Genomic DNA, 27,769 nt, shown 5'->3' with positions numbered 1-27,769 from the left:
ACTGTAACCAGTGCTTTCACTTAGAATAATGTTTTCCACGATTCATCCATGTTGTAGCATGCAACCGCACTTCATTTTATGGCCAAATGGTACTCCATTGTATGAACACACTCCATTTTATTTACTCATCAGTTGATGGACATTTGTGTTTCTACTTTTTAGCAACTATGGGTAATGCTGCTACGAACATTCTACGAGTTTTTATGTGGATGCATATTTCATTTCTTTGTGTATATACATACATACTTAGAAGTAGTGCTGGGTCAATGGTAACGCTAACCTTTTGAGGAACTGCCAGGCTGTCTTCCACAGGAGCTGCCCCCTTTTAGAGCCAGCGATATTCCAATTTCTCCACATCCTCATCAAAACATGCTGATGTTTGAAAGACTCCAGCTTTCAAAAGATGCTGTTCCCAACTCCAAGCAAGAGAGGTGGTCTCGGGGGTCCAAACCCTATGCGCAAGTGCAACGACGAGCGGGCTCGGCGCCGGAGGCGGGGCTACGCAGTCGTTAGGGGCGGGGTTGCGCTGCGCGGCGCCGGCGCGGCCCGGAAGCGGAAGCTAGTGTCCGTTTCCGGGCGGCTGATTCGAGGACTTGTTTTGTCACAGGTGGAGACTTTGAGAAGCTCCTTTAGTTGGGCCATGCCGTCTGAGGGTCGCTGCTGGGAGACTCTGCAGGCGCTGCGCAGTTCTGAGAAAGGTCAACTCTGCTACCACCGCGACTGGCTGCTGCGGGGCGAGGTGAGCGGGGGCCCCGGAGTGGGCGGTGTCCTTCCGGCTCCTGGCCCCGGGACCCTGCAGGTCCCTAGCCCTGGGACCCTGCAGGTCCCTAGCCCTCGGCAAGTCCTGCACTGGGAACACGTGCGTTTTTCTGACAACCCGCATTTGTTTCTGGACTCCCGTGTATGCATCTCCGTGTCCTCGAGTGTCTGCCTTCTCCTACCTATACTGTCCTTTCAGGGAACTTCTCTTATTCCAAAGGTGCTCTTCTCTCGAAAGGCTTCGTTGCCACCCCCAGAGTTAGACCCCTCCGCTGTGCTGTGAAAGCAGCCCTCTCGAGGTCAGTTATGTACTGCACGTCTCTTGTGCTGGGAGATCCAGACTGAGCGGAGAACGATTGAAAAGACCAAAATTCTAGATGACATTGGGCAGACGGAAAGTTTAATGGGGTATGTCCCCTATACCTAGAATTTGCAAACCCAAGCCTAGACTGTAGGGCCGCGGACAAGGTTAAGGCATAGCTCCTGTACCCGAGTTGCTGATAATTAGTTGCAGATAGGATGTTACCTGTCTCTTTACACTTACATGTGGGACAATTCTGAAGCATTTCCCTGTCTTATAATATCACTGGCAGTTTTAGGGAATACATAACTTGCCTTCCCTCGCATGAATCCCAGCATGGGTCTGTCTGGTGTGGCGTCATGCTGTGCATTTTTGGCAGGAATACCATGGAAATGATGCGTGTTCTCAGTCATATCAGGAAGCACACTTATTACGCAACCCCTCGTAACGCTGGGAATCCTAACCTTGATCACCCGGTCACTTGGTTACCTGCCATATAACTGCACTTAAAATGCCTCATTTTTCCTTTTGTAACTGATTAGTATCTTTTGAGGAGGTAGTCCAAGAGTACACAAGTATCCTTTTCCTAGTCAAAACCTCAGCCATTGGCATTCATTATTTCTGTCTGAATCAGTTACCCCTGTGAGGTGACCAAATGACGTTTCTTTGATACCCACCGTTCCTTCTACACTTGCTAGTTGGCATTCTGCTGTTAGGAGGAGCTTTCTTTTCTCACGTTTAATGATTATTTGTATCATCATGTACTCTTGGGTTCCTGTTTTATTCCATGAGTTGTAATCCATTATTGGTAAGCTTGTGTGTGTGTGCGTGTGTGTGCGTGCGTGCGCGTGCATGTGTGTATTTTCATTATGTGGGAAATGTGTCTTCAGGATAAACTCTGAGACTTGAGATTAATGGGTGAAAAGGTAAAGGTAGGTGTCCCCCCGCCCCCCATTACAGATGCATCAAATTGCTTTCCAGTCAACAAAAGGTCGTGTCTTTTTGCCAACAGCCTTGTCAACAGAATGTATTATTATACCTTTAATTTTTGATTATCTGATGGGTAAGAATGAGCTCTCAGGATCGTGTTACAGTGCCTTTTGTAATTCAGATTGAACATTTTTTTTCACATATTCAAGAGTCAATTTTAATCTTTTTTTTTAAGATTTTATTTGTCAGAAGGAGAGAGAGAGAGAACGCATGCACACGCACAGACAGGGGGAGCGGCAGGCAGAGAGTGCAGCAGGCTCTCCTGGCTCAGAGGCCTGATGTGGGACTCATGCCAGGACCATGGGATCATGACCTGTGCCAAAGGCGGACGCTTAACTGACTGAGCCACCCAGGCATCCCATTGGGAGCCAATTTTATGTCTTTTTTGGTGAATTGATTTATGTCTTCTGCTCATTTTTCTTCTTTTTTTTTAATATTTTATTTATTTATTTGACAGACAGAAATCACAAGTTAGGCAGAGAGGCAGGCAGAGAGACAGGAGGAAGCAGGCTCCCTGCTGAGCAGAGAGCCCCATGCGGGGCTCGATCCCAGGACCCCGAGATCATGACCTGAGCTGAAGGCAGAGGCTTTAACCCACTGAGCCACCCAGGCGCCCCTTCTGCTCATTTTTCTAATGGAGTTTTTCTTCACCCCAAATTTTACAAGTTTTTTTTTTTTTTTTTTAGTACTTTATCTGTGATACATACTAGACATACTTTTTTCTAGTTTGTCAGTTGACATTTTTTATGTTTATGGTGGGTTTTGTATGTGCGGTTTTATTGTTTTTACATTTGAAACTTTAGCCCTGGAATACATTTTGGTGTAAGGAATGAGGAAAAGGGTGTTGTCTCAACATTATTTCTATTACGGCTTGGAAATGAGTCCCATTACTTTATGAAGTGTGCATGTAGCCTGTTTCCTTCTGTGTCTGGATTATTCTCCGTGGATCGAATATCTTTTTATTGCGCATGGGATGTGTGCCTGTGATCTAGATCAGTATATCTCAGCTGCAACATTATTGACACTTTGGGCTGAGCCAAATAATTCTTTGTTGTGAGGGGCTGCCGCTGCTGTCTTACGGTGTGGGATGTGTAACGGCCTCCACCGACTAGACGCCAATAATACCCTCCCAGTGGTGACAACAGAAAATGTCTCCAGACATATACTGGAGGGTGAAACTGATCCTGCTGGAGAACCACTGATCTAGGGAAAATAATAACTTAATATGGGCCAGGTAGTCTTTTAAGCCATTTATTATTCATTTAAGCCTCTCCAGATCTCCTGCGGTGAATCCTTTATTGTTCGGTTTTAGAAGTGATGAAGCCTAGGCACAGAGGGGTTGGGTAACTTGCTCATGGTCACGCAGGTGAGTGAAATGCAGGGATGGAACTCAGGCTAAGAAAGGCTGGTTCCACACTCAGTGCTCTGAATCGCTGTTGTAGCCTTTTCCCATATTTCTTGGTCATATTTTCATGACATTGAGTCAAGTTCTTAGCCAGAATTGCTGTGCATTTTAACTACGGTGAAATAGTGCAAGCTTCTCTGGTTTGAAGCGCCGTATGGCAGTTCCACAGAGATAGTAGTTAACTGGTAGAGTTGAGTCCGTTGTCGCACACATATTGAAGGGCGGCTAGAACTTGTTTTATAGGCTTTATATTTTAAATCCCATTTATTTTAAGGCATTGGCCTTTAGGTCAGTAACCACTTGTCCATGACTATTGTTTTAAAAGATTTTATTTATTTATTTTTGCAAGACAGAGAAAGCCGTGTGGGAGGTGAGGAGCAGAGGGAGAAGCAGACTCCCCGCTGAGCAGGGAGCCCCATGCAGAACTCCATCCCAGGACCCTGGGATCATGACCTGAGCCAAAGTCAGATGCTTCACTGACTGAGCCATTTCAGAAAGAGAGAGAGAGAGAAGCAAGCAAACAACTTTCTCTTCATCTCTGATTGTTAATACAATTAGAATGGGTCTTTGGTATGTGTGTGTGTACGTCTTTATTCAGGCCTTCGTAGATTACCAGTAAGTCAGGTAGTGGGAAATAAGGACAAAATTAATTTCTGATTGCTTGAATCAGTTGACATGCAAGCTGGGCTTCCCCCTCTTCTTCTCTGTAGGATGTCTTGGAAGAATGTATGTCTCTTCCCAAGCTGTCTTCCTACTCCGGCTGGGTGGTAGACCATGTCTTACCTCACACACAAGAGAACCCACCTTCTTCTGAGACCTCAGCATCCTCTAGATCCGCCTCCGCCCTCGACCAACCTTCATGTGTTCCTGGATCTCCTGTCAGAACCCCTGCCCGCTCACCGTCCTCCTCAGCAACTGCAGATGGAGCCGAGGTAAGGTTTGTGTTCAGCGGGAGATGGCAGGCAGTGGTGGCCGAAAAGTTGAAGTATAAGGGGTCGCGTTTGGCTCATGTGGTGGCGGAGTGTGCGACTCCTGTTCTCAGGGCTGTGAGTTTGAGCCCCACGTTGAGTGTGTTGATTATGGGATGTGGGGTTGGATTGCCCCATCCAAACCACCTCAGCACAAATGGACACTATCAGAAGAAAGGGGAAAAATTAAGCAAAAACAAACAAACGAACAACAACAAAAAAACTCTCCAAAGCAACAAGCCATTCGTTGGTTTGTATATCGTAATATAAATATAATTTATATTATTATTTCCTTTACTGAGGAAAACAATTAGAACAAGAGCAACATCATGAAAAGCACACTGGTTCGTTCTTTTTTTTTTTTTTTTAAGATTTTATTTATTTAAAATGAAACAAGATGGGATTGGGAGGGAGACAAACCATAAGAGACTATTTATGTATTTGTTTGACAGACAGATCACAAGTAGGCAGAGGCAGACAGAGAGAGAAGGGGGAAGCACGCTTCCTGCTGAGCAGAGAGCCCGATGTGGGGCTCGATCCCAGAGCCCTGGGATCATGACCTGAGCTGAAGGCAGAGGCTTTAACCCACTGAGCCACTCAGGTGCCCCCCATAAGAGACTCTTAATCTCACAAAACAAACTGAGGGTTGCCGGGGGGGGGGGGGGCGGGGAGGCAGGTAGGGAGAAGGTGGTTGGGTTAGGGAAGGTATGTGCTGTGAAGTGTGTGAAACTGGCGATTCACAGACCTGTACCCCTGGGGCTAATAATACATTATATGTTAATAAAAAATTAAAAAATTAATTTAAAAAGATTTTATTTATTTATTTGATAGCACGAGAGATCGAGGGAAGGAGGGAACACAAGCAGAGGGAGTGGGAAGGGGAGAAGCAGGCTTCCCGCCGAGCAGGGATCCCGATGTGGGGCTTGATCCCAAGACCCTGGGATCATGACATGAGCTGAAAGCAGATGCTTAATAACTGAGCCACCCAGGCGCCCCAAGCACACTGGTTCTAACCTAAATTGTTTTATTGTTCTTATGGTTATTACTCATAAGTAGGGATGTGGTTTTCATCTAGAAGGGATAACACCAAGTTTACCATCTAGAATGCTTAATTTTTCCATTTTTTTGGTCTACATAGGGCAAACATGAGTCCCGGCATACAGAACCTATGGTACTTCAGTCCTCCCGGGGGATCCAGGTGGAAGGCTGCATCCGAATGTATGAGCTCGTACACAGGATGAGAGGGACGGTGAGTGACCCATGAGGTCGAGCAGGCTTGTCCTGAGGGAGCCATGTGTCGGCGCAGTTCTGCAGGCATCATGGACGTCTACCTCGTGCTAATTGTCCCGTCACCAGAGCTGGTAGCTCCCAATTCATTTGGGGAGATAGTGTAACGTAGCAGTGACAGGGAGCTCTCTGAAGGGAGATCTGGGTTCAAATCCTAGCTCTTCTAGGATTTACATATGACTTCAAGAAAATTTCTTAGACTTCCCTGGCTTCCATTTACTTCTTCAGAATTTGAAGATGATCTAGGGCTATCCGATAAGGTTGTACTGAGAAGATGGATCTTAACAACCTCCTGAGGAAAGAATAACAGTACTTTAATAATTTATTTGACTTTATTATTTTTTCATACTTTGCCATTAAAAATTAGAAAGATTTTAATTCCCAAGTCTTTTGAGAAAACAACATTAAGGCAACAGAAATTGGAAGACCTAATTCGTAAATTTAACAACAAACCAATAATTGCGTTACGTAAAGTAACCCATTTATTATAGGCTGGCAGTGTTTCAAATGCCATAGGTCCGGGCCCCACTGGCTGCCGTGTTTGTGCAGGAACCACAGTGCCGGCTCCCCACAGCTCGTCCTTTCATCTTGCTTCTGCCACAGAAGGAGCACGTGGACTTGGCATGTGCTGGTTTATTTCACTCTTCTCCGCCCTTTTCCTGAGGGAGGCCCCATCACTGCTCCCGTATTTACAGAGGATTCCAACCCTCTGGGTGCCTTTGCCATGTCAAGACCAACTAGATCTGAGCCCAAAGAGCTGACTTTATTATTATTATTTTTTTAAAGATTTTATTTATTTGATATATAGAGATAGATCACAAGTAGATAGGCAAGTGGAGAGAGAGGGGGAAGCAGGCTCCCTGCTGAGCAGAGAGCCCCATGTGGGGCTTGATCCCAGGACCCTGAGATCATGACCTGAGCTGAAGGCAGAGGTTTAACCCACTGAGCCACCCAGGCGCCCCTGACTTTATTATTTTTTTAATTAGAAAGGCAATGCATGATTTTATAAACATTCCCCAGATGACATGAGTTTATAAAGTGCAAGTCTTCTGGCATCTGCCCTCCATTCATTCATCCACGGAGTCAGCCAGTAGTTGTCAGGCTGTCCTGTGCTTGCCGAGCACTTAGATGCCGTTGTCTAGAGAAAAGACTGAGCAAAGCAGACACGAATCCAGGCCCTCATGGGGCGTCTACACTGGTAAGGAGAGATCGGAGTAAACGAGAGAAATAAGTACAAAGTGTGTAGAAGCTGTTGTACTCTGAGTGAAAGGCGATGACTGCTTCCACTCAGGTGGTAGCAATGTGCACAGTGAGGAGTGGGTAGATCCTGGATAGGTGGAGCCCTTTCAGCTGAACACTTCTGTCCTTCATCTCTGGGGAAGTTCCCCCCCCCCCTTTTATTTTTTTAAACTTCTATGGCAGGGTTGAAGGTGGCTGTCTCCCAGCTGGTTTTTTTATTTTTTATTTTATTTTATTTTTTAAAGATTTTATTTATTTATTTGACAGAGAGAGATCACATGTAGATAGAGAGGCAGGCAGAGAGAGAGAGGGAAGCAGGCTCCCTACTGAGCAGAGAGCCCGATGCGGGACTCGATCCCAGGACCCCGAGATCATGACCTGAGCCGAAGACAGCGGCTTAACCCACTGAGCCACCCAGGCGCCCAAGTTTTTCCCCCTTTGATTGGTTTGTCTTCCTCTCCATTTCCTTGGTTCTTTCTGGGAACTTTTATTAGTCAGAGATGGGCTTTCCTAGATTAATTCCCTATTTCTCCTCTTCTTTCTCTCATTTTCCTTTTGTCTTTCTCTGTTTTCCAGAAGATTTCTTTATTTTATCCCTCCATTGTGGTTTGAAAAGACATGTATATATATATAGTTTTTTAACTGATGAGTTTTTTCTTATTCTCCACTTGTTCTTTTTTCAGAGCATTTTATTCTCCTATCATACTGGAGTCCTTTTTTCAGATTTAATCGTGTTCCTTGAAATAGCCGTTTCTTCTAGATTCATTATTTTCCAGTTGTTCACGATCTCCTAGGGCACAGAGTTTCCTCTAATAGCTGAGGGCCTTCCTTTGCCAGTGGTTGGACCAAGGCTTCCAGGTGCATAGTCAGGAGCAAGATTATCATGCTTTTGGGCTTCCTGAGTGTCCGCATTCCTTTGGTATTGTTCCGGAACACCAGCCTCCATGCTAGACGGTCTAGTTATCTCCGGGCAGCTTTTTCGTTTTCTTATATGGAAGAACTCTGCATGTTTTAGGGGTGGGAATATGTGTGATCGTGTAACAAATCACCCCCAGACTTGCAGCTTGCCACCACCACTGGCATTTCATCACCGTCTTTCACGTTTCTGGAGGTCAACCCGCTCCACTGGGTGGTCCTCACTTAGAGGCCACGCGGTTGCGGCGACTGGGGCCAGAGTTCTCTAAGTGGCTTTCCCCGCCACCGGGGTAGCAGTTGAACTGAGCTGTTGGCTGGAACATCTGTCTTCTCCCCACGGCAGGGCATCCTCATAGCATAGCAGTCGGGTTCTGAGAGCAAGCATCCTAAGAAACACTGGCCGAGTCGTGTGGCCTTTTATAACCTGGTCTTGGAAGTTGTGTGACATTCTTTCTATTTCCCGTGCCCTCTTGGTCAGAGCAGTCTTTTTTTTTTTTTTTAAAGATTTATTTATTTATTTGTTTGTTTGTTTGACAGACAGAGATCACAAGTAGGCAGAGAGGCAGGCAGAGAGAGAGAGAGGGAAGCAGGCTCGCTGCTGAGCAGAGAGCCCGATGCGGGACTCGATCCCAGGACCCTGAGATCATGACCCGAGCCGAAGGCAGCGGCTTAACCCACTGAGCCACCCAGGCGCCCCTGCGCAGATCTCTTTTTAAGTCATTACACAGAACACAATAGTAAAAACAAATCAAGCACAAAATGGGCCAAAGTGAGGTACTTTGCCAAAGATACAGGCAAAGAAACACGTGAGAAAGATATTAAAAAAAAAAAAAGATTACAGCATAGGCGCCTGGCTGTTGGCTGTTCTGATCTGATCTCAGGGCAGGGGTAAGTAAGGGCTGACTATTTTGTCCACAAACACTCAGCTGTTTCTGCTTTCAGCCCCATGAACCCCGCCGGATTTCAGTCCTGGCATTTCCCCGTCTGGAGCCTCTTTGAGGTTCTGCTAGGTTGGCTCTCTCGCCAAGGGGCGTAGCCCGCTTGTGTGTGCGCGCGTGCAAGTGCGTGTGTGTGTGTGTGTGTGTCCTCCTGTTTTCTCAGCCCCGCTCTGTCGGGCCACATTCCTCCATAGAAACTTTCTATCTTCCAGAAGCATGTTGAAAGTGTTTCCTTGCTGACGAGCCCATGTGCTCTCTGTTGTTGAGTCTTTTTTTCCTTCCGCACTCTCTGTTTAAACCGAGGCTCAGAGGCGACGTTATGTATGCTTGTGGTCACTTTGCATTCTTGCACCGGAAGCTTTAAAATAGGAAAACGTAGTGTCTTCACAATACCTTTGGCTGTATCGTCATCCCGGTACGCAGAGCAGCTCATCTGGTTTGAAGGCTGCCGGGTGTTCTTAGTCCGACCCACTGTCATAGCTTTAGTCAATCCCCAGTTAATTTAAATTGTTTTAAATTTATCACCATCATCCGCAGGGCCGCTGTAGGCGTCCTGTACATGTATCTTTGCACATGCTTGCAAATATTTCCTCAGGATAAATTCCTAAAATTAAACTAGTGTCAAAGGATTTATACACTTTAACTTTTGATAGTTAAAATGTCAACATCACCCTTAAAAACCATGTGTGAGTACTGTCCCGAGTGGTGAGTGGGACACCTGATGCCCTTAGGAATAGAGGAAGGGACTCTCCTGTGTGGAGGTAGGGGAGGAGATGGAGGCAGAGACGATACGGTAAGGAAGGGAGTGCGGTAGGAATGGGCACAGCATGTTTATGGACTCCGATGAGGATTTCTGCCAGTTACTTGGAACCCTCATCAGCACGCACGGGTTGGAGGCATAGACGCGCAGGGCTGTTTGACCCTGTGTTGGTAGATACGTGTTCATTCTCGGCGGATACCGGAGTGACAGGAACCGAATGGGGCAAATTGGAGGAGCTTTCCAAAACAGCTGAGTGTAAACCTCCACCCAGAGGGGAGACACAACTCGAGTGTAGCTTCCGAGAAGTAAGCAGCTGGTTCCGCGCCCTTGAGTGTCTCTGGAGCCAAGGACGGGCGGGAGGGTAATTCCCGTGGGTGAGCGAGCGAGTGGCGAAGAGCCGGTGCCGATCCTTTGCAGGAGGGCCTGCGGCAGTGGCAAGAGGAGCAGGAGAGGAAGGTGCGAGCCCTGTCCGAGATGGCATGTGAGCAACTGAAGCGCTTTGACGAGCGGAAGGAGCTACAACATCACAAGGAGCTCCGGGACTTCCGGGAAGTGATGGAGAAGAGGTGAGCGGGGCTGTCCGCGTGCTCAGCGGCACCTCTTTCCCAGCACAAAACCCAAAGGGAAAGAGTTGGGCTGCTTCTGAGGCCTGAAATGTCCAAACAAAAGAGCCAGAGAAGCTTCTAACTTCGAACGATGACCAGTGCATCACGAAGAGAAGGAAGGCTCTCAGGAGAGGGGAGCTAAGACGTTTTCTGGAAGCATGCCTGACTGCCCTTCCTGCCCTTTCTTGAGCAGCTCCAGAGAGGCCCTGGGCCACCAAGAGAAGCTGAAAGCTGAGCATCGTCACAGAGCGAAGGTCAGAGCTTGGGAGAATCCACCTGGGTGTTTCCGGGTCTGGCTCTAAGCTGCCCAGAGTCGGGTTTTGGCCAACCTGCGTGGAGGACCTGGCCCAGATCGCGTCTCCACGGGGCTCACCTGGGGGCGTCCTCTTCCAGTTCTGGGCCCACCTGTGAACATATGGAACCCCCAAAGGGTTTGGGGGGAGGTAGAAAGAGAAGGCCCAGGGGCGCCTCAGGGAGAGGTAACCGGACCGCCCTTTCTGTAGATTCTCAACCTGAAGCTGCGGGAGGCCGAGCAGCAGCGGCTGAAGCAGGCGGAGCAGGAGCGGCTGCGGAAGGAAGAAGGCCAGGCCCGCCTGCGGAGCCTCTACGCCCTGCAGGAGGAGGTGCTGCACCTCAACCAGCAGCTGGACGCCTCCGAGGCCCAGCCGCACGGAGACCTGCTGAAGCTCGACCCGGCCGCCCTCCGGACCCGAGGCAACCAGCTGTGCGGCCTTGTCTCGGGGATCATTCGGGCCACGTCTGAGGTGAGGGACGTGGAGGAGGGACCTGGAAGAGATAATCCTGGTTAGCATTTCATCTTTCTTCCCCGAGAAGGAGTCTGTGTGTGGGGGGCAGTTATCCCCATCCCAGATTGGACTCCTGTACATACCAGGTGTCCTGTCTTAGGGTAAACAAATCGTTATTTATTCTGATTGCGAAATAGTGGTGTTCATTCTGTAACAATTTTATTGAACACCTGCAAAGCTGTGGTGAAAGTTAAAACCTCACAGGTGTGTACATTGCTTTTCTCAGTTAACATTGTATTTTGAATGCATAATTACGATACCCATTAACGATATTTTGATGTTTTTAATTAAAGCAGTGTTAAAAACTGCAGCTATTGCCGTGACACGTAGAAGTTGTCGGAATTGGATAGTTCCCACATTTAATCATACCAAATCATTCGAAAAGAACATGCCTGCTGTTGAACATTCAAGTTTTCGTATTTATACTATCGTGCATAGCACTGTAGTGATATCACTTTTTTTAATCTTTTTTTTTTTTTTTAAGATTTTATTTATTTGACAGAGATCACAAGTAGGCAGAGAGGCAGGCAGAGAGAGAGGGGGAAGCAGGCTCCTCGCTGAGCAGAGAGCCCGATTCTGGGCTCGATCCTAGGACTCTGAGATTATGACCTGAGCCAGAGGCAGAGGCTTTAACACACTGAGCCACCCAGGCGCCCCTGTAGTGATACCATTTTATATGTGTCTTGTGTTTCTTTGAGAAAAATTCCTAGAAACAGAATTCCTTGGTCAAAGAATTTTAAGGTTCTTGATTGTTACCCAAAACTTGTACCAATTCATATATATTTGTTTAAGATTCTGTTTATTTATTTGACAGAGACAGCAAGAGAGGAACACAACCATGGGGAGTGGGAGTGAGGGAACCAGCTTCCACTGAGCAGGGCTCGATCCCAGGACCCTGAGCCACCCATGCGCCCCAGTTTTCTTTCCTTTTTTTTTTTTTTAAGTAGGCTCCATGCCCGGCGGAGGGCTTGAACTCAGGACCCCAAGATCAAGAGTCATGTGCTCTGTTGACTTTACTGAGCCAGCCAGAGTCTCCCCCTACAATTCACATTTTTCTGAATTGTATGTTCTTTTTTTTTTTTTATTCAAGATTTTATTTATTTTGACACAGAGAGAGATCACAAGTAGGCAGAGAGAGGGGGAAGCAGGCTCCCTGCCAAGCAGAGAGTCTGATGTGGGGCTCGATCCCAGGGCCCTGAGGTCATGACTTGAGCCGAAGGCAGAGGCCCAACCCACTGAGCCCCCCAGGCGCCCCATGAAATGTGTGTTCTTGCCCTTAGTTCATATTCGTACCCGAGTTTTTGTTTTTAAAGTCCAGCTGACACAGGTTCTACATATTAAGAACTTTATGCATGTATCATATTTGAGGCCGAAGTTTATTTTTATAGTTTATCATTCCCTTTGAATTAGCTTTATAGCTTTTGTTTACCTTTCCTTTTTGTAAAATTTCAAGCCTCCAAGTCTTTTTCAAGCCATCAAGCCTAGAACAGCGGTAGGAGCCCTTATGCGACCATTCCCCGGCTTGAGCAAGAGTCAGCGCATGGCAGTCTTGTTTTGTCTCTCCTCCCTGCGACGCGCTCTCTCCGGAATGGCTTTATGATGGTTCTCAGACCTAATTACTTTATCTGAGAAAAGACTTGGTCTGGATCTCTAAGAGATAAAATTCTTTGCTCACGTAACCAGAATACTAATATCGCATCTGAAAAAACCGATAACTTTTATGACCAAATATCTAATCAGCGTTCAAATTTTTCCACTTGTCTAAAATTTTTTCCTAAGATCTTAATTTATTTATTTGAGAGAGAGAGAGAAAGAGCGTGCACGTGCTCCAGCAGGGGGAGGGGCAGAGGGACAAGTAGACTCCCCGCTGAGCATGGAGCCCTGCGATCAGACCTGAGCTGAAGTCAGACGCTTAACCAACAGCCACCCAGGCAGGCACTCCTGTCTCAAATTTTGTTGGTTGGAACATTACCATCTACACAAGGTTCAGCCTTTTGGTTTTTGTCTCTTAATTAAGTCTTTTAATCTCAAGACTCCATATCCCTTATTTCTTTTTCCTTGCCATTTAATGATCAAAGAATCCAGATCATTGGTTCTATAAAATTTCCTACATTCTGGAAAACTCTGGAATGCAATTGCTAACCCTAACGCTGTGGTATATTGTATTAGGTTTCTTTATTGTCTATGTTTTCTGTGAACTGGTAACTTGAGGACAGTGCCATCCGACAGAACTTTCTGTGGTGATGGAAATGTTCCATATTTATGCTCTGCGACCCAGTAGCCCTTAGCTGTATGTAGCTGCTGAGGACTTAAAATATGGCTACTGTGACTGAAGAACTGAATTTAAATATAAAAAAATTTTAAATTAGGGGTGCCTGGCAGGAGGTGCCTAGGTGCCTCAATCATTAGACATCTACCTTCAGCTCAGGTCATGATCCCAGGGTCCTGGGATCAAGCCCCGCATCGGGCTCCCTGCTCAGTGGGAAGCCTGCTTCTCCCTCTCCCTTTCCCCACTGGCTTGTGATCCTGTTCTCGCTGTGTCTCTCTCTGTCAAATAAATAAATACAATGTAAAAGGGGGGGAGGGTACTTGGCTTGCTCAGTCTGTAGAGCACGTGACTCTTGCTCTGAGGGTCATGAGTGCAAGCCCTGTGTTGGATGCAGAGATTACTTAAAAATAAAATCTTTTTAAAAAAGTGAATACAGGGGGCACCTTGCTGACTCAGTCGTAAAAGCATGCTACTCTTGTGCTCGCTTCGGCAGCACATATACTAAAAAAAAAAGCATGCTACTCTTGATCTGGGTGGGTGGGTGGCTCAAATGGTTAAGCGTCTACCTTCGGCTCATGTCATGATCTTAGAGGGCTGGGATCGAGCCCACATCAGGCTCCATGCTCACCCGGGGAGTCTGCTTTTCCCCTCTCCCTTTGCCTTTTCCCCTGCTTGTGAGCCATCTGTCTCTCTCTCTCAAATAAATCTTTTTTTTAAAAAAAAGTTAATATTTCAGGGGCACCTGGGTGGCTCAGTGGGTTAAAGCCTCTGCCTTCGGCTCAGGTCATGACCTCAGGGTCCTGGGATCGAGCCCCACATCGGACTTTCTGCTCAGCAGGGAGCCTGCTTCCTCCCTCTCTCTCTGTCTGCCTCTCTGCCTACTTGTGAGCTCTGTCTGTCAAATAAGTAAATAAAATCTTAAAAAAAAAAAAAAGTTACCATTTCAGATCAGTTGGGAAAAGATTAATTAGAATCATAAAAGTAAAGATTAGGGGTACCTGGGTGGCTCAGTCAGTTAAATGTCTGCCTTTGGCTCAGGTCATGATCCCAGGGTCCTGGGATTGAGCCCTGCACAGGGCTCCCTACTCAGAGAGGAGTCTGCTTCTCCCTCTGCCCCTCCCTTCTTGTGCTTTCTCTCTCTTAACACTCAATCTCAATAAAGAAGTAAAAAATCTTTTAAAAAAACAACAAAAAAAAGAGGGATACCGGGGTGGCTCAGTAGGTTGTCTGTCTTCAATTCAGGTCATGATCCCAGGGTCCTGGGATTGAGCCCTGCATCAGGCTCCCTGCTCAGCGGGAAGCCTGCTTCTCCCTCTCCTGTTCCCCCCACTTATGCTCGCTCGCCCTCTGTCAAATAAAATAAAAAATAAAGATTAAATGTGTACCATTCTTTCATCTAACTCTGTAATCTTTGTCAAAGAGACAAACAGAAATAAATCATGTTCAGTGAAAAAAATCTAGGTGAATGTTTGAATTATTTTTTCTTTAATATTTTATTTATTTATTTGACAGAGAGTGAGAGAGAGAGCACAAGTAAGCAGAGTGGCAAGGAGAGGGGGAGAGAGAGAAGCAGGCTCTCTGCTGAGCAGGGAGCCCGATGCGGGGCTCGATCCCAGGACCCTGGAATCATGACCCGAGCCGAAGGCAACCGCTTAACCAGCTGAGCCACCCAGGTGCCCCGAATGTTTGAATTATGTTAAGGTGTGGAGGCATAGCAATGAAAACAGAAGTCTAATGGGAAGGATCAATAGATAAGAGTACACAAAACTGAAAGACACTTCATAACTTAGGAAACATTTGTAACATTTATAGCAGACCAAAATTTAATGTCCTTGTTCAGAGAGAGCTCTTAAGATCTATGGGAGAAAAGGTAAATAAATCACTCTCTCTCTACTTCCATTCCACTAACAGAAAGATGAGCAAAGGACAGGACAAGCAGCTGTAAAAGGAGAAATATAATTGGTAAATTTGAAACTAAGTGGTTTTTTTTGTTTTGTTTAAGATTTTATCTATTCATTTGATAGAGCACAGAAGCAGGGGGAGCAACAAGCAGAGGGAGAGGGCTCCCTCCCTCCGCCAAGCGGAGAGCCAGATATGGGACTCCATCCCAGGACCCTGAGATCACACCCCAAGCCGAAGGCAGATGCTCAGCTGACTAAGCCATCTAGGTGACCCCTGAAATTAAGTGTAAATATCACCATTAATATATGGAATGCAAATTAAAATACAGTATCGGGGTACCTGGGTGGGTTAAGCCTCTGTCTTTGGCTTAGGTCATGATCTGTATTAAGCCTCTGCCTTGAGCTCAGGTCTTGATCTCAGGGTCCTGGGATCGAGCCCCACATCGAGCTCTCTGTTCAGCAGGGAGCCTGCTTCCCCCTCTTTCTGCCTGCTTCTCTGCCTACTTGTGATCTCTGTCTGTCAAATAAATAAAATCTTTTAAAAAACCAAAACTATCTTTTTTTTTTTAAGATTTTATTTATTTGAGAGAGAGAGTGAAAGAGAGAGAGCATGAGAGGGGGAAGGATCAGAGGGAGAAACAGACTCTCTGCTGAGCAGGGAGCCTGATGCAGGACTCAATCCTGGGACACCAGGATCATGACCTGAGCCGAAGGCCGTTGTTTAACCAACTGAGCCCTCCAGGGGTCCCAAAATACAGTATCATTTTTATCTAGACTACTGTCACCAACTTGTAAAAAGTTATCCCAGCCAGTGTTGGTGAGAGCATGGAAGAATCCATACTCGGTGTGTCTGTGGGTGTGACGGTAAATCGGTTATTACCTTTAGGAGCACAGGAGACAGTAGGCATCAACATGTTGAACGTGGGCACTCCATGGGTGCAGCAGTTCCGGCTTAGAAATTGTTAACTCGTGTGTGAGCTGTGGTTCGGCTTCCCAGGTGCCTAGAGAAGGGACACTAAGCTCTCCCTCTGTCCCCCTGACAGAACGGCTTTCCCACAGCAGAGGACCAGGCTGTGGCGGAGAGAGCCCTGCAGGAAATGCGGGACCTCCTGACAAGCTTGCAGCAGGAGATCGCCAGGGCCTGTGAGGACAAGAAGAGGCAGGACGAGGAGGCGGCCCGAGAAAAGCGGCAGGAGTCAAAGATGCAGCAGGGCCCGGAGGTCCCCAGAGAGGCCCCAGCTCCCAGCCAGGGCCCAGGAGGGAAACAGAACGAAGGTGGGTGCTGCCGTGGATACCGTCCTTTCATCTAGAGTGTGAAAGGAAACGAGCATGTGTTTCAATACGGTGTTAAGCTTCAGGACGATATACCAGAACTTTTATATAAAGTAAAATTTACTACTGAATTTTTACTGAATCTACATGCAGTCTGGTTGATGTGGAACCAGACGCTTGCCATGGGGACTTAAATTATGTATCGTTCTGGTACATGTATTATCCCGGGTTTTGCTGCTCTGAGGTTTTTGGGTTGGGTTTTTTTGGGTTTGGGTTTTTTTTTAAGATTTTATTTATTTGAGAGAGAGTATAAGCAGTGGGAGCTGCAGGCAGAGGCAGAGGGAGAAGCAGACTCCCTGCTGAGCAGGGGGCCTGATGGGCAACTTGATCCCAGGACCCTGGAATCATGACCTGAGCCGAAGGCAGACGCTTAACTGACGGAGCCAACTAGGCATCTCAACTGCTCTGAGTCTTTAAAATAATGTAACAATCATTTATTGGCCTTCTAAGTGTAAAATACATATGTACATAGTAGATGCTCATTTAATACATAGGAGAGGATCAGTATAGCGTCATGGTTGAAGGCTGGCTTTGGAGCCAGATCCATGGGAATGTAGTTTTTCTACTTCCTGGCGATGTGACGTTGGCAAATTAACCTTTCTACACCTACTTCCTTGTCTAGAAAACAAAGATAATAATGGTATCTACTTCGTAGGGTTATTGTGACAGTGAAAACAATGTCTATATCAGCTGATGAGAACAGTGCCTGGCTCATATTAAGTGTTCGCTGAAGGGGTGCTGGGCTGGCTCAGCAGAAGAGCGTGCGGCTCTTGATCTCTGGGTCATGGGCTCGAGCCCTACACTGGAGGTAGAGATTGCTTAAATAAATATATATATATATATATATTTTAAAGTGTTCAGTGGGGGCACCTGCGTGGCTCAGTCATTAAGTATCTGCCTTCAGCTCTGGTCATGATCCCAGGGTCCTGAGATCGAGCCCCGCATCGGGCTCTCTGCTCCATGGGAAGCCTGCTTCTCCCCTCCCACTCCCCCTGCTTGTGTTCCCTGTCTCGCTGTGTCTCTCTGTGTCAAATAAATAAATGAAATCTTTACTAAACAAACAAACAGACAACAGTATTCAGTGAATGCTAGCTATTACAAAAGCCTGTCTTTTCTCAGGCCTCCAGGTGAAGGTACAGGACAGTACAATGCAGTGGTACCAGCAGCTGCAGGCCGCTTCTCGTCAGTGCGTGCTGGCCTTTGAGGAACTGACCAACAGCAAAGACAGTCAGGTAGGGAGGGCTGTCGATCGGGAACCCTCGGGGCCTGGTAGTTCTGTAAACAGCCTCGTGTCCCAAAGGAATGTCGCTAACGTGTCACATTCCATAATCCTCGTGGCATCTACTCTGCCCTTCCAAACACTGCCTGCCTCTCCCCGTTCTCTCCCGGCAGGTCAAAAAGATAAAGATGGACCTCCAGAAGGCTGCCACCATCCCAGTGAGCCAGATCTCCACCATTGCAGGTTGGTCAGAGGAGTTAAGAACGTGGCCTTCCGCTTCACTTTGTTCTGTTTTTTAAGACTCCAGATGTACTCCTCGGTAAGCTTCCTGTGGACAGACTCTGTTCAGACAGGTGACTTTGGATCAGGCATGTATGAGTTAGGTCTTACTCTCCTTTGTTTCTTCTTCAGCACGTAGAAGGTACTTGTTACACGTTGGTTGACTAGCTTTTTATAAATAAGCTGCATGTTAACAGTAAATTCTTTAGGAAGCCTCTTACGTGATGTTGAAAATCCCTGCTAAAGACATCGCTCCAGGAACCTAAGATGTGACTCGCCTTCTTTGCATTTGTCCTATAATATTAGCTTGTCCAAGCTCGAAACCTGCCTTCATACTTTAGAAAGTCTTCCTGTTCTCTCTGGAGACTGAGCTTTCGAGAGTGAGAACGAGACAGGGGAAAGACCCTTCTTTCTCTCATTCAGAAAAAGTGGTTCGTTTCTCTCGAGCTCTAGATGTGGAAGCCCCCAGCTTCCAAGCCGTGCGGCCCGGTGGCTGGCAAGCGTGAACAGTGGAAAAGCTGCTCTGACTTAGCCTGGGTCCTGGTTCCCCTGACTCACTCGTTGCCTATAATGTGTTGACAAGTTGCAGTTCTTGCCCGTGGGAGGGGCTATGACAGAACTTACGTATCACTCTGCTGCCTGAGGTTCTCTCCAGATCAGGGCAAGGTACAAATAAATAAACATGAATCACTTTCAGGACTTTAAAGTGCCATTTCCTTTGCTCACAGCATCAATGAGGGTGAGCTTGATGTGATAGCCAGGCCACCCCCTGACTCCTCTCCTCAGGCTCCCCAGACCTGTTTCATTCTTACCTTCTGAGTAGGTCCGAGTTTTGCTGGTTTGCACTACTGCACATTTCCTATGTTCCCTTCATCTGCACCATCACGGTTAAGTCCTTGAAGAGCCAGAAGCAGACATGCTCTGGAGTCAGGGCCCAGTATGTGCTGCGGACGGAGAAGGAGATGGTCTGATTCCTGCCTCTTGAAAGGCAGACATCCATGAGTGGTTAGATGTGGAGCAGAACTTAAATGTCTCCGGTGCTGGTGTGGCATATGGGATGTGGGAGGCCATGCCATGCAGGGGGTTGGGAGCTGACTTTGCTAACTGGAGCAGCACAGAGAAGGGGGCTGATGGGAAATTTTGGTCCTTTGAAACCATCAGGAAAGTAGTACAGAAGTGTGACTTAGCAGGAGTGGGAGCTGCTATTTTGGAATCTCAGTAAGGTTTGAGGAATGAAGACCAATTTAGATCTGCTTAGGCCCCCCAAAAAGCATTTATTCTAAAGCTACAGGGGTGTTTCTCAGAACCTGCTGGCAGGAGTGAGGCTGGGTCTCAGCAGCTAGAAACCTTAGGAATCTTTTTTCTCATCTTCCCTCTGCACATCTCTGATCTTACGAGGTAGACCACTGTTCTTCGGACCACTTGGCCGGTGCAGGGGCCTGGTGTTCGTGAGCACGTGTGTAGCCGGGCCAGCCGCTCCCAGGAGGTGACTCAGTCGCTAGCTGATTGGCTCAGCTGGTCCCTCCTCGTCAAACCGTAGCCAGTGTGGGGCTGGGGCACACAGCCACCGAGCCCACCTCGGTGTGTCTGAGGATGGAGGGAGGCCGGTCCCGGGGAAGGAGGAGTCACTGAGAGCTGGGAAGATCCTTTAGAAAGGTTTTCCCAGAGACACAAATGACTCCTCTAGGGATGTCGGCCACAGCCCGTGGGATCTGCAGCCATTGCACGCCTGTTTCCGTACCATTTCCCGCTCTGTTCGGTGTGTCAGTTTCAGAAGGCGTTCATTCCCAAACGAGGAGCTCCTTTGAAGTGGCACCACGTTTCATGCCCTTGTACACCCCAGACAGCACGTATTTTATTTGCGTGTCATATATTTTTCTGCAGTAGTATTTTTGCTGCAGGTTCTGACCTTGTGGGGGGCTGCACGGCTGGATTTTCGTGGAGGCCTTCTTAATGCAGTGACGAGAAGCAGAGTGGTCTGCAGTAGAGGCTTTTAACCGGCTTTGTCATACCCAGGCTCAAAGCTGAAGGAGATCTTCGACAAGATCCACAGCCTGCTCTCTGGAAAACCCGTTCAGTGTGGCGGGCACTCCGTGTCCGTCACCCTGAACCCACAGGGCCTGGACTTCGTGCAGTACAAGCTGGCCGAGAAATTCGTGGTGAGAAACCTTGTTGCCAGAGGTCTGGGGAGAGGCTGGTGCGCAGCCTTTAAGCTTCTCTTCACAGTGACTCAAGCGGTCCGGTCTCCGCTCCCGCAGAAACAAGGAGAGGAGGAGGTGGCCTCCCACCACGAGGCAGCGTTCCCCATCGCGGTGGTGGCAGCCGGGATCTGGGAGCTGCACCCCAGAGTGGGCGACCTCATCCTCGCTCACCTCCACAGGAAGTGCCCCTACTCTGTTCCCTTCTACCCGACTTTCAAGGAGGGAATGGCGTTGGAAGACTATCAGAGGTGAGGGGGTTTTTCTCCTCACTCTCCTCAGGGTGAATGAAATGCAAATAAAACTGGGGTTTGCAAGTGTCTGGGTGGCACAGTTGGTTAAGCATCTGGCTCTTGGTTTCAGCTCAGGTCACGAGCTCAGGGTCGTGGGAGGCTGGGCACCAAGTCTGCTTGAGATTCTCTCTCTCCCCCTCTGCCCTTCCCCTTGCTCCTGTGTGCACTCTGTTTCTCTCTGTCTAAACTATAAATGAGGAGCACCTGGGTGGCTCAGTGGGTTAAGCCGCTGCCTCCAGCTCAGGTCATGATCTCAGGGTCCTGGGATCGAGCCCCCGTATCGGGCTCTCTGCTCGGCGGGGAGCTGCTTTCCCCTCTCTCTGCCTGCTTGTGATCTCTCTTTCTGTCAAATAAACAAATAAATAATCTTTAACTATATATATATATACATATATATATATATATATATATATATATATACATATATACATATATAAATGAATAATCCTAAGAGAAAAGAAATGTACTGGGATTCATTCTCCTTCATTTCACAGCTCCTTATACATACCTGGAATGTTCTATCAGAGAATCCAATGTCTTTCATACAAACTGGCTGCTTTGGGATTTTGTGGATTCAGGTGCAATAATTAGTATAGAAGAACGCTGAGTCCAGGATCCAGGGGCTTTAGAATTGTGCCCTGCTTCATCATTTAATGATTTGCAAAATGTCCAATCACTTAAGCTCTGTGAGCATCATTTTCCTTATTTGCAAACGGGAGTAGTGATATCCATCCGTCCTGTGACTTTGGCGGGCCTGGCTGGCTCCGTTGGTAGAGCGTGTGACTCCGGATCTTGGGCTTGTGAGCCCAAGCCCCATGTCGGTGTAGAGATTGCTTAAAAATGGTTTTTTAAAAAATCCTGTGAGTTTGCCTTGTGGGACTTATGTGATACAGAGATGTGATTGCCCATATGCGTGCTTTGTAAACAAAGTGTTCTGCAGAGATAACGATATGTAGTAAAAATAATGATACATAGTAAGAATAATGTTAAAAAGGGGCGCCTGGCTGGCTCAGTCAGTAGAGCATATAACTCTTGATCTTGGGCTTGTGAGTTTGAGCCCTCGGTTGGGCCTAGAGCTTACTTTAAAAAAAGAAAAAATAGAAGCGTGTGGTTGGCTCAGTTGTAGATTATGTGGCTATTCAGTCACGAGATGGAGACCTCAAGCTCCACACTGGGCACAGAGCCTACTTTAAAAGATTAATATTAGGGCCCCTGGGTGGCTCAGTCAATTAAGTATTTGCCTTCCACTTGGGTCATGATCCTGGGGTCCTAGGATTGGGCCCTGTGTCGGGCTCTCCACTCAGCAGGGATTCTAATGTCTCCCTCCCTCTGCCTCTCCCCTTGCTTGTGCTCTCTCGCTCTATCTCTCAAATAAATGAAATGTTTAAAAAGAATAAAAAAATAAAAGACTACTACTGCTAATAATAATAATAATAATGCTATATGTTACAGTACTAGATTGTTCCTTTTAGCCAGAAAAAGCCGTGATTTGTCACCCTCGCTTTGACCTTATCACGTTGAATGTTTTCTTCCCACGCAGGATGCTCGGCTACCAAGTGAAGGACTCCAAAGTGGAACAGCAGGACAACTTTCTAAAGCGCATGTCTGGGATGATCCGACTCTACGCCGCCATCATCCAGCTGCGGTGGCCGTACGGGAGCCGGCAGGAGGTAGTGGAGACGGCCTGCTCTCCCAGTGAGAGGTCAGACCGTATTTGTGTATCTTGTCCCCCCGGGCCTGTTGCCCTTCTTGCCGCGGGGGTGGCCTCATTACACGAGAACTTCGTGTGTATCGCGGCCCCCTTGGTGTGCTTTAGAGAAGTTGGTGTTGAGTGTTAGGAAACTTGGACCAGCAAAGCTATTTGTTCAAAAACTGACTTAGTTGAGCCCTTTAAAGACCGGGGTTTGTAAGAGCGTCTGTCTGTTGTAAGCCAGTCATGAAGTTTAGAAGATTCTATTAGAAGAGGACTGCTCTAAATGATACCGTATCAGGTGTTGTTGTTGTTATTTAAGTAAGTTCTAGCCCCAGCATGGGGCTCGATCTCATGACCCTGAGATCCAGAGTCACGTACTCTATCAACTGAGCCAGCCAGGCGCCCCAGTTCAGTGTCATTTTAGACCTAGTTGGTGCCTCATGTCACAGCTGAGCAGATGGGGTCTCAGCGAACTTTAGGGACACACACTGCCAGTGACAAAGCCACAGCTGGGGTGCAAGGCTTTGACCTGCTAGCCCAGTGCTTTACTCAAAGGATACAGGTTAGAGACCTGGAGAAGTGAAGTACTTGGAGACCTAAAGAGAAGGGATCGTAAGTGGATCGAATCTAAGTTTTTACCGTGTACCTGCTGAGTCCCATTCTGTGCTAAAAGTACCAAGAATAATAAGTAAATGTCTGTACAGGTAACTGTTGGGATCCCCGAAACCAAAGCTGCCACATGGGGGTTTGGGGTTCCTGTAATGAATGGGTGGGTTCCAAGGTGTTGGCACGTTTGAAAACAGAATTTGTTCGTCTTGTGTTGTTTCTACCCTGTGGCATGTGCTTGATTTTGATGATCCAGGGGTCCGTGTCGCTTAGTAATGGCTGGAGGATAACCTTGGGGGCTTAGATCTCTGGATACAATGAGATCAAATCGTGACCTAGTGTCTCCACTCCCAGAGTCATCCTCATGGTTTAAATCACGGCTGGCGCTGGTTGGCACAAATCCTAAATATGGAACCCCTGTCGGATGTGACAGCCACCCTCCTCTTCGACTTCTTGGAGGTACGTAATGCAGTCACCACACGAGAGAGACAGTGGTTGAAGCAGCCTTCGGTCACTACGAGGCCAGCGTCGGTAAACAGTACGGACGCAGAGGCTGATGGTCAGCAGCGTTAGGACCCGGTGCCACACGTTTCCCCGAGTGCTAAAGACAAACCTGCTTTTGGCTACTGTTCCCCTTGTGCTTGCTTGCTTTTTTTTTTTTTTTTTTACGATTTTACTTATTTGACAGGTAGAGATCACAAGTAGGCAGAGAGGCAGGCAGAGAGAGAGAGGGAAGCAGGCTCCCCGCCTGGCAGAGAGCCCGATGCGGGACTCGGTCCCAGGACCCTGGGATCATGACCTGAGCCGAAGGCAGAGGCTTTAACCCACTGAGCCACCCAGGCGGCCCTCCCCTTGTGCTTTCTTTCTCTGTGTGCTTGTCTTCTTGTTATAAAGAAGACAATATCTGTACATCCCAGCAGAAGCAGAAAGGGACATTTGTTTTAGGGATAGAGAAGTGACTCCCAGAACCAAGGGTAGAATGTACAGTCAACCGTCATGTGGGCCTGGAACCAGGAACTAGAATGTTACCAGGTACCAAGAGTCTCTCTGGGGCTAGCGGGCCTTCCTGCGTTCTCCCTGTAGGCTGCCTCGGTCTTGCTGCGCAGACCAGCTTTCTCTAGTTCTCTGCACAGTGGAGACGATGGCCTCCTGGGCTACAGCCCTGTGCCTCAGTGTGGCCGCCCGGTGTAGTGCAGCTGGCATGCCCTGTTGGTGATCGCTCATTCCTGGGAAAACAAGTCTGATCAGCTAGCTTGGGTCGGGTCTCTCCCTCGTCCAGAAGGTTCTTTACGGTCCTGTCTACCCATGGGGGGCCACCACTATAGGATGAGAGTAAGGGTTTCCGTGGAAAGGAGACATTTCTTAAAGGTTAAAGACTTGGAGCACATTCCGTAACAGACCTGGGCTGTCGACCAAGAATGCCAAATGCTTCCATTCCCCCTAGAGTTCCTGAAGTCACACGACATGAGCAGAGATCATGAATAAATTTGAGAACATGGTAATGTTCTGTATGTTCTGCTTACGACGGCTGGGAGGAATGCCATGCCTTCAGAAAGCTTTCCATTCAGTAGAATCAAAGAAGGATAAATAAGTTGGATTCACATTTTCCAGTTTGCTAAAATACCTGGCTTCTTGGCTGTCTGGTGTAATGGAGGTGTTATCGTATACAGAGAAATGCTGCAGAACAAGGTTAGATCTTTCCATGTATTCCCTTGCAGAGCTAGCTCAGTGGCACTGAAATTCTTGGTAGGAGTAAAAGGCAAAGGGTTGGTGCGCTGTACGGGAGTCTCGCGTGAGCGTGAGTTCGCATTCTCTGTCTGACGGCGCCTGTCTTTCCCTGCAGGTGTGTGGGAATGCCCTCATGAAGCAGTACCAAGTGCAGTTCTGGAAGATGATACTTCTCATCAAAGAAGACTACTTCCCCAGGTATGTGGCACGTTGAGTAGACAACGTGGGATTCAGTGGGTGAAACACGTGGTGTCAGAGACCCCTGTGCGCTGTGACGTGCTGGGTTTGACTCCAGAAGCACCTGTAGTACGTGTGACGTCGTCTCTTCTCTTTTTCCTCTTTGACATTTGAATAAATGCTTTCGAACTGTAATGAGAGTCTTTTAAATTTTTTTTTTTTTTTTAAGATTTTATTTATCTGACACAGAAGCACAGCGAGAGAGGGAACACAAGCAGGGAGAGTGGGAGAGGGAGAAGCAGGCTTCCCGCTGAGCAGGGAGCCCGATGTGGGCTTCGATCTTAGGAGCCTGGGACCATGACCTGAGCTGAAGGCAGATGCTTAACAACTAAGCCACCCAGGCGCCCGAGTCTTTTAAATGTATGTTAAATATATATTAAATATAAATAATATAAATATTAAATGAAAAATGAATTAGGAAATCTGGGTTACAGATACCTGACTTTTTTTTTACTCTGTTTTTTTCCAAACTTCCCAGCTAATCTGGGACGGTGATTACATGCAGGCATGAATTAACTCAGAGAATCCAACTTCCTTAATAAATCAGTTTCTGCAGCTGTTTGCTTGACGCTGTCATGGCGTTCGCCTTTAGGTGCCCTTCTCATTCCTCTCAACACCCTGGCATTTCAGCTGGGGGAGAGGCCTTGGCAGCACCCATCCTGCCTGATCGCAAAGACCTTGGAAAGGAATGTCCTCTCTTCTCCTTTATCCCTTGGTTTGAAAAGAAGCCTGAGACCCTTTGGAAGAACGACAGCGTCGTTAGTCCAGAAGCCGTCTCTCTGAGTCATTCGATCTACCCCTTCCTCTAGATCAGCAGGGTCCCGAGCTCCTCTCCCAGAGGGGAGTGGGAGTCACAGCTGTGATCCGTGTGTCTTCTTCCTCTCACTGTAGGATTGAAGCCATCACAAGCTCAGGACAGATGGGTTCCTTCATACGCCTCAAGCAGTTCTTAGAGGTAAGGTGGCCTTAGACCAACACATTCTGAGCTTCTGTTGCCCTCGAGGGCGCCCATGTCTCTCATGGACCTCTAGGCTCTCGGATTGCAGTCTTCCTCTTGATTATTTTATTTTATTTTATTTTAGTCATCTCTACACCCCACATGGGGCTCAGACTCAGCCCCGAGATCAGGAGTCACCTTCTCTTGTGACTGAACTAGCTAGTCGTCCCCCCACTTGGTGTTTTCAAACTCTGCTTTTTTGTCCGTGATTCCCCCTTCACCTGAAGGGGCGGCATTTCTTCATCTTCTCATGTGCTGCCGACCATGCTGCCTGAGGGGAAGCTGCCTTAGGGATGAATAAAATGTCCCGAGTGAGTCTGGCGTCACTAATACGTTTCTTGCTTGCTGGCTGAGGCTCCTTCCTCAGTCTCAGTTCGGGGGGACTGGGAAGTTTGCTCCCTCTTCTCCATGGGAACAAACCACACTTTTTCGGCCGGAGTCCTCCCGTTTCCTCCCGTTTGCTGGAAACCAGAGACTCAGTGTGACCAATAGCCTGGAAGCCTGTGGTAGGTCTGCCGGGACGGCCCCCTGACTTCCACTTTCCCGTAGCCTGAGTGGGAGAAGGCAGGCGAGAAGGATGAGGCAGGGCTGCGGGGGATGGGGCGGCACAGCGGAACCCACAGCCTCGCCTTGGTCCCCTGCTGCGGTTCACACGGAGGCAGAAGGCTCCTGCGTGGCGTTGGTCTCACTCCTCCCGCTGCTGACCGCTGTTCGGACGACTTAAGCTCGCTGTCCCTCAAAGCTGCTTCCAAATGCTCGATGTCGGAGGAGCGTACCCAGAAAAATCACTGTTTTTTCCATCTTTCCCTGACCAGAAATGTTTGCAGCGCAAGGAGATTCCTGTCCCCAAGGGCTTTCTGACTTCTTCCTTCTGGCGTTCCTGACGGCCCTCCGTCGCCCACCAGCACCGTTTTGTCTGAGAGGGACAATAATAAAGCAACTGAAAACAGCTGTATTTTGGGAGAAGTCATGTCAGATTTAGAAATCCACCAATATATTTGTACGCGGCGCCTCGGAGAGGAGACTTTTCAGGGTTCCCTAAATCTTGGGGGTCTCTTCAAAGGCTGAAGGCTCTTTAAGGGGTCCCCATGGCAGAGTAAGTGGCATCAGCGTTTCTCATTTCTGAAGTGTGGTGAGGAGCGGTTTAGCGCTTGGTCTAATCGGTCATCCCCTTATCCCCTTTGTGTCAGGTGTCTCGCAGGAAGTACGTAGTCCCTTCACCATTTCCCTCTGAGCGGAAGCGGAAATGAGCCCGCCCCTTCCACTGCACCCTCCCCCGCCCCCAAGTCCTGCTGTTCCTGGTCAGAGTATGGTTCACGGTCGAGGCCCACATGCTCGCTCGCAGCTCCCCGTGTGGTGGTTGTGCCTTTCTCAGCTCGTGAAGTCGTTATAAACTCAGAGGAAATGCCTGATGTAGACGAAGATTAAGTCCCAGATTGTATCAGAAGTAGTTTAGCATCTGAGACTAGAACCATTGATACATGTTATGTTGAAAAAGACGCACTGTTGGTCCTTTTAATTTGGAGTTTGGGCCCTGGATGGCGAGGGATGCATGAATCAAGGATGGCGTGGGGGAGGGGTGGCGGCGGCGGCGTTTGTTTTTGAATTTGGATGAAGACAGGCCGAGTCGGGCTTGCAGCATTACACCTGAGCCCAGCATCTACGAGCATAACTCGGGGGTTAAACAAAATAAAGGTGTTTGAGAGGACTTGGGAACTGCTTTAAAATTGTTGACATGTCCTGAGTAAAGAGCGATAATAGATTCGCCTGACTGAAGCCACTACAGAAATTCAGAGCTCGGCTGTTCAGAAAAGAATTGAGGTTTGTTCCAGGAGCGACTCACCACCTTTGGTACAACACGCAGCAGCTATGGATCTACTCTGTACTCTGTCGTCTGCGGGGAGGTGTTCTGGGGGGGCGGGGGGATCCCCTGGTCCTCTTGGGTGGCTTGAAATGACACATTCTGTGAATCGTTGGCTCTGGTGCCAAAAAAAAAAAAATAAAAACACCACAACAACAAAAAAAAACAAGGAATAAAGCTTGA

At 47.9% G+C, this 27,769-nt stretch overlaps 1 protein-coding gene across 2 annotated transcripts; it reads left to right on the top strand.

Moving 5' to 3' along the window:
- The first annotated feature begins 403 nt into the window (after nt 1–403).
- On the top strand, nt 404–27,769 carry GLE1 (GLE1 RNA export mediator). Of its 2 annotated transcripts, none has more exons than XM_046022334.1 (16): nt 404–739; nt 4,166–4,387; nt 5,562–5,672; nt 9,980–10,128; nt 10,361–10,421; nt 10,671–10,931; nt 16,187–16,418; nt 17,595–17,707; nt 17,868–17,937; nt 19,990–20,132; nt 20,232–20,422; nt 22,005–22,134; nt 23,118–23,222; nt 24,607–24,689; nt 25,620–25,683; nt 26,541–27,769. In XM_046022334.1, exons 1-16 carry the CDS (start codon nt 404–406, stop codon nt 26,607–26,609), a joined length of 2,340 nt encoding a protein of 779 aa, XP_045878290.1. In that variant the 3' UTR covers nt 26,610–27,769. The 2 variants fall into 2 exon arrangements, with proteins under 2 accessions (XP_045878290.1, XP_045878291.1); XM_046022335.1 differs by lacking the exon at nt 26,541–27,769 and adding an exon at nt 25,889–26,534.

This window comes from Meles meles, chromosome 11 (assembly GCF_922984935.1).
Source record: "Meles meles chromosome 11, mMelMel3.1 paternal haplotype, whole genome shotgun sequence".
Taxonomy (NCBI): Eukaryota; Metazoa; Chordata; class Mammalia; order Carnivora; family Mustelidae; genus Meles; species Meles meles.
Note: the sequence above shows the minus strand (reverse complement) of the source record. Positions and strands in the feature narration are given on the sequence as shown.